Source organism: Belonocnema kinseyi, chromosome 7 (assembly GCF_010883055.1).
Source record: "Belonocnema kinseyi isolate 2016_QV_RU_SX_M_011 chromosome 7, B_treatae_v1, whole genome shotgun sequence".
NCBI classification, from domain to species: Eukaryota; Metazoa; Arthropoda; class Insecta; order Hymenoptera; family Cynipidae; genus Belonocnema; species Belonocnema kinseyi.
The window spans coordinates 61,085,939-61,095,469 of NC_046663.1; the positions used below are offsets into that span (position 1 = coordinate 61,085,939).

At 30.5% G+C, this 9,531-nt stretch overlaps 1 protein-coding gene across 1 annotated transcript in view; it reads left to right on the forward strand.

Moving 5' to 3' along the window:
- The window catches only part of LOC117176826 (basement membrane-specific heparan sulfate proteoglycan core protein-like), a 642,506-nt gene that overhangs the window by 503,359 nt on the left and 129,616 nt on the right, over positions 1–9,531 (forward strand). Inside the window, exons 29-30 of the mRNA XM_033367162.1 lie at positions 897–1,770; positions 7,245–7,544. Of these exons, the coding sequence (XP_033223053.1) occupies positions 897–1,770; positions 7,245–7,544 (1,174 nt within the window). The remainder of the gene's footprint in view (positions 1–896; positions 1,771–7,244; positions 7,545–9,531) is intronic.

Below are 9,531 nucleotides of genomic sequence, written 5' to 3' on the forward strand. Positions count from 1 at the left end.
CCAAATACATAAACCCAAAACGCACAAGCTCCATATCTACAAACGTGCAAAAACCACACCCACTAACCCAAAATCTACAAGCTCCATATCCACAAATCTACAAACTCCAAACCCACAAACTCCATAACTCAAATCCACGAACCTCAAACCCACCAACCCCAATTCTACAAACCCAAATTCCTCACATCTTATAATACCAATTAAGTTTGGGGTTTCTTAGTTTGACGTTTGTGGGTTTGACGTTCATAGGTTTGAGATTGTTTGTTTGCGATTTGTACGTTTGTAGATATGGAGCAAGTGGGTTTGTTTGTTTGGAGTTCGTGGGTTTCGGATTGTTGGTTTGGGGTTTGTACGTTTGTGGATATGGAGCTTGTGGATTTGGGGTTTGTAGGTTTGTGGTTATGAAGCTTGTTTATTTGGAGTTTGTGGTTTTGGAACTTTTGGATTTGGACGTTGTGGGTTTGGAGCTTGTTGATTTCGAGTTTGTGGGTTTGTTGATATGGGGCTTGTGGGTTAGGAGCTTTTTGGTTTGCGGTTTGTGGGTTTGGGGCGTACTGGTTCAATTCTGCGAATGAATTCGTGTTTAGCGATCCCAAAAACATAAAGTATACCTATTAAAATCCCAGTAGACTCTCAAAACAAATTTATGGTCCTGTGTTATTATCCAAATTCATCGATTTTGAAAACAAATTCTCTATTCTTACACAATTAGATATTTACAAGGACTGAAGAAAGCATTATTCATAATGGATATAATAAATATGAATAATAAAATGTAAGCAGACCCCCTAAATACTTCACCTCATAGGAAAAACTATAAGGGTTTCTACCCCTAAAATTCAAAAATTATACAATCTTCGTAAGTCGAGTAAACCATTTTTTTTTTTATTTTTCAGCTCCCGTCATCATTACAGACCCGCCTCAACCGATGGTCAATCTTCAACCAGGAGACACGATGTTCCTCACCTGCACAGCAACCGGAATCCCAGTTCCGGAAATCAACTGGAGATTAAACTGGGGCCACATTCCTGCCAAGTGCACCACAACTTCCGTCAATGGAACCGGAACTTTGACCTGCAAGGATATCCAGGTTTCGGATCAAGGCGCCTATTCCTGTGAAGCTTTGAATATCGCCGGCTTCGTTTTCGCAGTGCCGGACGCCATCCTCATCGTCAACCCAACGGATTCTGTCTGTCCACCAGGAAAATTCAACTCCGAAGCCAAAACCCCCGAAGAGTGCATTTCCTGTTTCTGTTTCGGGGTGGCTACCGAGTGTCGAAGTGCGAACCTCTTCACTTATCACATCCCGCCGCCTTTCGATCGACACAGAGTCGTCAATGTTGAGACCTCATCGGAAATTTTATTACGAGGAGAGGCTGATCGAAATCAATTTGGAATTCAACCAATCGGATCCGATAGTGTCAGGATAATAGCATCCTTGGACAATGAACTCGACTCCTACAACATTCCCTATTTTGCTCTTCCTGAAATCTATCTCGGTCAACAGCTTAATTCTTACGGTGGATATTTGAAATATAATGTTCGGTACAGTGGAAACGGGGTTCCAAATGATGCACCGGCTGTTATTTTAACTGGAAATAATATTACTTTGGTGTACAAGGGTAAAACTATCCTTCCGAATTATGAAGCAGAAGAGAGTGTTCGTTTCTTTGAGGGGTATTGGTATAAGAAAGTGGGAAGATACGAGCAGATTGCGACGAGAGTTGATATCATGATGGTTCTTCAAAGAGTTGATAATATTCTGATCAAGTAAGTACAATCTAGTTGATGCAAACTTTATGTGTTTTGAGAATTTAATGAGCATTTATAAGCATTCTGAATTAGGATTTAAAAAATTGTATTTTCTATCTTTTTTAATAATAATTACATAAAAATCTCAATATCTACATTATAAAACGAACCATAAACCTAAAGTGGTGTGCAAAAGTTTTGGGCCGCCTCTTTGGTTATGACTGAATAAATTCTCTTAATTTTAATTATACCGGAGCTACAAAAATGTCTCATTAGTGCAAGAGCCAGGAACCGTTTAGTCCGCGGAAATAGGTCCCCGAAATTTTTTAATGGATATTGTGCAGAATGGTCTCCTGAATCCAACGGTATGAGGTGCTTTCGCGAACTGACGGTCGTTCTAGAGATATTGTTAATTAAACATTTTTACATAACTTATGCTATATCTTGGAAAATTATTGACATATTAGGAAATTATTTCTTGAAACAGTATAGGTCTTATTGAAATAAACAATTTTTGTCATGCGCAACTTTTTGTCTGCCTCATATTTTTTGCAAAAAACGCAAAAAAAGTATAATATAATAATTGATGTTTATTTATTGTTTATGAGTCTTTTGAAGATTTGTCTTCAGAATTAGTTTGATTGTGTTAAGACGCATGCAATTTCTTTGGCACATTTTCGCGTCTGATTGATAGTTTATATAAAAAAACCGCAAACAAGATTTGCAACAAGTTTTCTTTGAACTCGATTGTAGCCGAAATTTATTAAAATTTTCACACTTTGTTCTTGAGCTCATTTTGAAGCTTTTTTTCACCGTATCACAGCAGCTTACGAGTATAAATTGTAAAATTTTCTCTCCTAATTGCAAGAACTTGAAGTTGTAATAAAAAAGTTTGATAAATTTGAAAACATCTTATTTGTAGGCAAATCAGAATAAAAGTTAAATAAATATATATTTTGGTGAAATTACATAGAAACTTCATGATTATATGTTTTACATATTTTACAACAATATTTTTGTTACTAAAAATAATATTTCAATTTTTCCGACTTTTTTGTTACAACTTCAAGTTCTTGCAATTCGAAAAGAAATATTTTACGATTCATACTCGTAAGTTGTTTCGATACGTTGAAAAAAAAGTTTCAAAATGAGCCCAGGAACATTAAAAAATGTTGACTATTTGTGAAGTTATTGAAAATTTAAGAAAACATTGAAATTTACAGTATTTTTGCAGTATCTACTTAAAAACTAGACAAGTTGGCTTCACTCTGGGCTTATTTTAAACAGAATTTCGAAAACAATCAACCTTTTAAAGAGACTTTTTTTTTTGCTCCGGTATAATTAAAATTAAAAGAATTTATTCAGTCATAAAAAATAGGTGGCCCAAAACTTTTGCACGCCACTGTAGAAGATTAATAATATTAATGCAAGAAATATTTGTGAAATCAAAAAGATGAATTTTGAACCTAAGAAGTGAATTTTAAACTAAAATTATGAATCTTTAACCAAAAAATATAAATATGTAACCAAATGGTTAGCTGAATTTTCTACCAAAAATATTAATTTTCTACCAAACGAATTTTTAACAAAATAGTTGTTTTTTCATTTAAAATAAAAATAATTTGCGGACAAAAATAAAAGAAAGGAAAGAAAAATGAGAAGGCTGCTCACTACATCCCCTTCCTTCTTTTTTTCTTTCGTATTTTTTATTTTTATTATCATAAAATTACAATAAAATAACATTCAAAATAACAAAGGGATCTGGTTGGGAGTTTTCTATTTTTTTCTTTTTGTTTGTTCGTTGTGGTCCAAATTTGGTCGTTGGATTCTTGTTTTTTTTTTGTAACAGGAGTTTTCATCAATTTTATTATTGAACGTTCAATGGGATTTTTAGTTTGGATTTTAGTCTAATTTAAATTTCTTAAATTTTCAATCAAGTATTTAAATTTTCAATTCAAAAGATAAATTTGCAAAAACAAAAACGAGTTCTGAACAAAATTAATTAATTTTGAACTAAAAATATAAATTTTCCAGCTAAAATAGTATCGTTACACGTTCTGTTAAAAAAATTAATTTCTAAGTAAAAAGAAACGAATTTTTGGGTAGACATTAATGTTTAATGACGGTCATGAATTTTCAAACAAAAATATGGATTTTCGGCCAAATGGTGGAGTTTTCAACCCAAAAGATGAATTTTCTATTTAAAAAAAAAACTTAATTTTGAACTTTTTTTCAAATAAAGAAATGAATTTTCAACAAAAAATAGAATAGTTACATTTTCTGAAAAATAGAATAGAAATTTTCCACAAAAAATGAAATAGTTCAATTGAATTTTCGACTAAAATGATCAGTCCTCAACTAAAAAAATGTGATTTTTAACCAAATACATGAATTTTGAACTAAAACGATCCTTTTTCTATCGAAAATAAAATACTCAAATTTTTACTTCGTGAAATAAATTTTCAACCAAAAAAGAAACGAATTTTCAACAAAATAGTTACATTTTCAACCACTGAAATTAATTTTCAACCAAAAGTATAGATTTTTAACCAAAAAGTTAGATGTATTTTCAACTCAAAACATTAATTTTCTACCAAAAAGACTGATTTTCCACCAAATACATGAATTTTCATCTAAAAAAAATCAAAACTCAACCAAAATTAGAATCGCTGGAATGTTAGAAAATTAAATAATCAGCCAAAAAATTAATTTTTTACAAAATAGTTGGTTTAAAAAAAAAATTTTAACCACAAACAGAAGAATTAAATTTTAAGTTAAAACCATTTACCTTCAATCAGAAAAATAAATTTTCCAGAAAATATTTCAATTTTAAACCCAAAAGATAAATTTTCTACCAAAAGAGATACATTTTAAATAAAATATATAAATTTTCAATTAAAAATATAAATTTAAAAAAAAAACGAGTTCTCAACAAAATAAATTAATTTTCAACTAAAAATCTAAATTTTCAAGCAAAAATAGAATAGTTACATCTTAAATTAAAGAAATTAATTTCGAGCATAAAGAAGTGAATTTTCAACTAAAGAAATTAATTTTCACTGACGGTAATGAATTTTCAAATAAAAATATGTATTATATTTTGATTAAAAAAAAGTGAATTTTCCACAAAAAATGGAATAGTTAAAGTGAATTTTCGATTAAAATGATCAATCCTCAACTAAAAAAAATGTGATTTTTAACCAAATACATGAATTTTGAACTAAAACGATACAGTTTCTATCAGAAATAAAATACTTAAATTTTCTGTCAGCAAAATAAATTTTCAACCAAAAAAAAAACAATTTTCAACAAAACATTTACATTTTCAACCACAGAAATTAATTTTTAACAAAAAGATGAAGTTTCAACTGATGAGAGTACTCTTCTACCAAAAAAACGGATTTTTAACTAATTATTTTTGTTTCAATCAAAGAAATGAGTTCTCAATAAAAAAATAATTATTAAATTTTCTACAAATCAGAACACTTTTTAACGAAAAAGATTAATTTTCTATCAAAAAATTTAAATTTTCCACACAAAAATGGAATATTTATTGTGAATTTCCAACTAAAAAGATAAATTTTTTCTTAAAAATAAAATACTTAAATTTTCACTTCGCAAAATAAATTTGCAACAAAATAGTTAAATTTTCTACCACAGAAATTAACTTTAAACAAAAAGATCATATCTTTTTTGTTTAAAAACTCTACCAGTTGCGTAAAAATTTGTCTTTTTGAGTTGAAAATTAAACTACTTATTTAAAAATTTTATTATTTTATGAAAATAATGTAACTATTTAAAATATATTTTTGTATAATCCCAATATTCGATCAGTTGGTTAAAAATTCATCGTTTTAAGTTAAAAATGAAACTAGTTGGTTAAAAATTGAACTATTTTGATAAAAATTCTACTATTTTGTTAAAAATTCTTTGTTGGTAGAAAAGTCCTTGGTTAGAAATTTAACTGTTTTATAAAAAAGTGGCCTTTTTGGCTTGCAGATTTGACTATTTTGTTAGAAATTCGACTCTTTTGCTTGAAAGTTCAACACCTGGAGATTTCCCGTATTTCATAATTTGCGCATTTTGTAATTCTTGAAAGTTCCCGACTAAAAATTATATAATTTTTAAAGCGTTTAGAATAATTAAACTTTAAAAGTTTACAATATTTCTCGCATTATTTAAAATTCTGCAATTTGTAATGGTGAAAGTAATGACTTTTGATTTGACAAAATTAATTTTAAGCGATTTTAATTTATTTCCAATAATTGAAATTTTTAAATGTTTGAGTATAAAAAAGTTTTAATAACACAATTTTTTGTGACTAAGATTTTGTTCAGTTTTAAATGAAGTTCTCATTCGTTTAAGTTTCAACGTTTAGGAGTATGCATATTTTATTTTTAACGTTTCCCATTTAGAATTACTATATATTTCAAAAGGCTTTTATTTTTAATAATTTAATTCATTTTTTATTTTAGAAAACGTCTTCTAATCAGTCTTAATGTTAACTTGTAATTTTATTATGTCATGACGATTTAAATTTCTAGAATATCAGAATCTTGGCATTTGAAAGATTCAATTTAGTTTTTGATATTAAATTGTCCAATTTTATTTGCTTTAAATTCAAATTATTCAAATTTTAAAGTCTTCAATCTTCAATTATTTATTTGAATGCTTTTAATTATAAAGAATACAATTTCAATTACTCTTAATTTTAAACTATCCAATTTCAAATTTTGAATCTTAAATATGCAATTTTCAACGTTTTTACATTGTCATATTTTCAAGTTTTTAATATAAGATCATTCTAATTTCGTGATTCTCCAAATCAAATAACATTTCTTTAATGTTTAAGGCTTCGACTTAGAAATTATACAATTCAACTCCTTTTTCTATTTAAATTATTCAAAATCGTTGGTATATATTATTTAAATTCAAGAGCTTGCAGTTCGAAATTATTCACCATTAACTATTATTTCAAAAATATTTAAAACCTTCTATTAAAAAATTGGTTTAATAATGAATTTTTGAATTTGCATATTTTCACATTTGTAAAGAGGTTCAGAGACAGGAACGCGCGATTTGCGCGCGTGCATTTGCTGCTAGTGTGCATTAAAATGCTTATCTGTACTTTCCTTTATTAGACACAATTTCATTATCATTATTATATGATTTAAAAATCAATTAATTTCTTGCAAAAAGGTTTGCTGATATTTATCGACTTCCGAAATTTATAATATATGTGAAAAACCCGTGGGTTTCGCAAAGAAAATCTTAACTTTTTATAAAACGGGAGAAATCACGAAACAGCACCGGGAGAATCGGGAGAAAATTGAAATAAAATCGGGAGATGAAAATTTAAAAAAAAATGTCCACCCTGAAGAAGATTGTATATATTCTAATATTTTACTGCGGGTCGCAAAAAACCACGAACAATTTTTCGAAAAACGTCTTTAAATTTTAGGATTGCCCGATAAAGATGAATTTTCTTCCAGAGCCAAGTATGAAGATTCATCAGAGGTGGATGTGACCATCACGAGCATCGTTTTCGACTCTGCTGATACTACAAACACCGGACTCGGTTCAGCAGCCTTCGTTGAAGAATGCATGTGTCCGAGAGGATATTCTGGAACATCGTGTCAATCCTGTGCCTCTGGCCACACGAGAATTGGAGATGGTCAATTTTTGGGACACTGCGTTTCAGAGGAAGTCATTTGTCAACCAGGATTCTATCGTGACCCAAGGACGAGAAGATGCGAAGCCTGTCTATGTCCTCTTCCAAATCCCGCCAATCAGTAAGTTAAAAAAAATACATGATCTTTTTCCTTTAAAAATTCTACAGTTGGTTTTTTCGATTTTTAAAAATTATGGTACTAAAAAAATACAAAGCACACTTTCTATCCAACCTAATGAATAACTTTTAATTAAATTGTATTTTTTCGAGAAGTAGTTTATATTTCAAGTGCAGCCCTGGATTAAAATGTGTGCAGTGGAAAATTATCTTTATTTTTAAGGATGAATACGTACAATTAATGCCAAAAGTTGCCTATCTTTAAAATGATTTGTAAAATCGACAACAAAAAAAATCTATTATAAACTTCTATAAATCTTGATGGAGGCTTCTAAGGACACTTTAGAACAAAATAATATAGGTTGAAATTGTTTATTTAACAGTAGTTATTTAAAGGTTTAGTCTTTCTTTTCTCTTTAGGGAAAAGTTACAATTTTTATTTAATCCTAATGATCCACGCTTAATTTTATTCTTTGAAGCATTCTCTACAATTCTATTTGGGTGCCCTGTAGAAATTATGACCGGGTTCGGGCCGGATTCCGACAGGATTGCCCTACTTGTATCCGGAATATGGTCAGGCTGCCCGGTCGGATTCTGGTTGGTTTCGTCACGCTGCGCTGGTCGGATTCGGGCCGGATGTATCCAGTCGGCTTCCGGCCGAGTTACCCGATCGGATCCCGGATACAAATAGGGTAACCCGATCGGAATCCGACCGATTTTTGACTGGGCTCCTCGATCCCATTTTACTGGAGCTTTTTTACCACAGCGAACATATTCTACCAACTGGTAGAGATAAGAATCTTTGTCAGCACTTATTTCCACTTGTAAAAAGATGTTCGAATTTTAATTTAAGAACTGCATTCATAATAATAAGTATATTAACTACAAACATTGATTCAATTTAAGTAGTAAAATATAGGTTATGATTCTTAAGTTTCAGCAAGAAATTGCATTGTAAGAAATTAAAGTTAAATTGCATAACAAATTTACCTTAAGCGTAATTTAGTTTGCATAGGTTTCTTTACAAGAGATAAAATAAATTTCAGAGGTTCCAAGTGACATCCTAACCTATGAAACCGGTTTAGAAAATTGATTTAACATTAACGTTGAAGAATATTAATAATGCTTACTTATTAACATAATAATTCACTTAACTTTATAAATAATCCGCTTGCTCCAGAAAATTGGATACAATTTTGTGAAATTTAACAAATTTCTTAACGGATAACCTGGCGTCCACCGACGTTTTACTGCGTTTTTAGCATTAAAGATTCCGGAAGTCGCCGAATCGTTATTACGTGAAAGCATGATAACGTGATTCAAAACCTCGTGCGAAAAAAGTTACTTCTCTTCTTATTACGTTTTTTGGTTATTCAAGATAATATATAAAAACATTTAAAATAAGCAAAAATCCTATCACAAAAAAAATAAGTATAATTTCACTGGGAAACTATGTTTGAAAATAAAAAAGAAGTTGGTCAACGATTTCGCAGTCATGGCAAGTCTGGGAACCGCAGGACCAAAAGTGGGAAACCATACTAGGCAGTCTGATAAGTACCTGAAAATTCTAAGAGATGGCATTATTATTCACTAATGTGAACCATTTTCATCGAGCGTGATCCTTCAAATGACGCCTGTCAAAACTTCAGCCATTTATGTTTACGCATTTACAAGTTACAGCACTGAGAAACGACGAACCTCCGAGTTTTTTTAATATGGAAAAATCTGAGTTTCGCGTTTTGATCAAACACTACTATCTTCGCAAGAAAACGATATCCGCGACCAAGGCCAAGCTGGATAAGTATTACCCGGACTCTGTACCGTCGATTGGAACGATTCATAAGTGGTTCACCGAGTTCCGTTGTGGCCGTACGAGGACAGTTGATGTCGAACGATCTGGGCGCCCAAAAGAGGTCACTACACCAGAAAATGTCGAAAAAATCCATGATATGATGTTGAATGATCCCAAAGTGAAATTGAGGGAGGTAGCT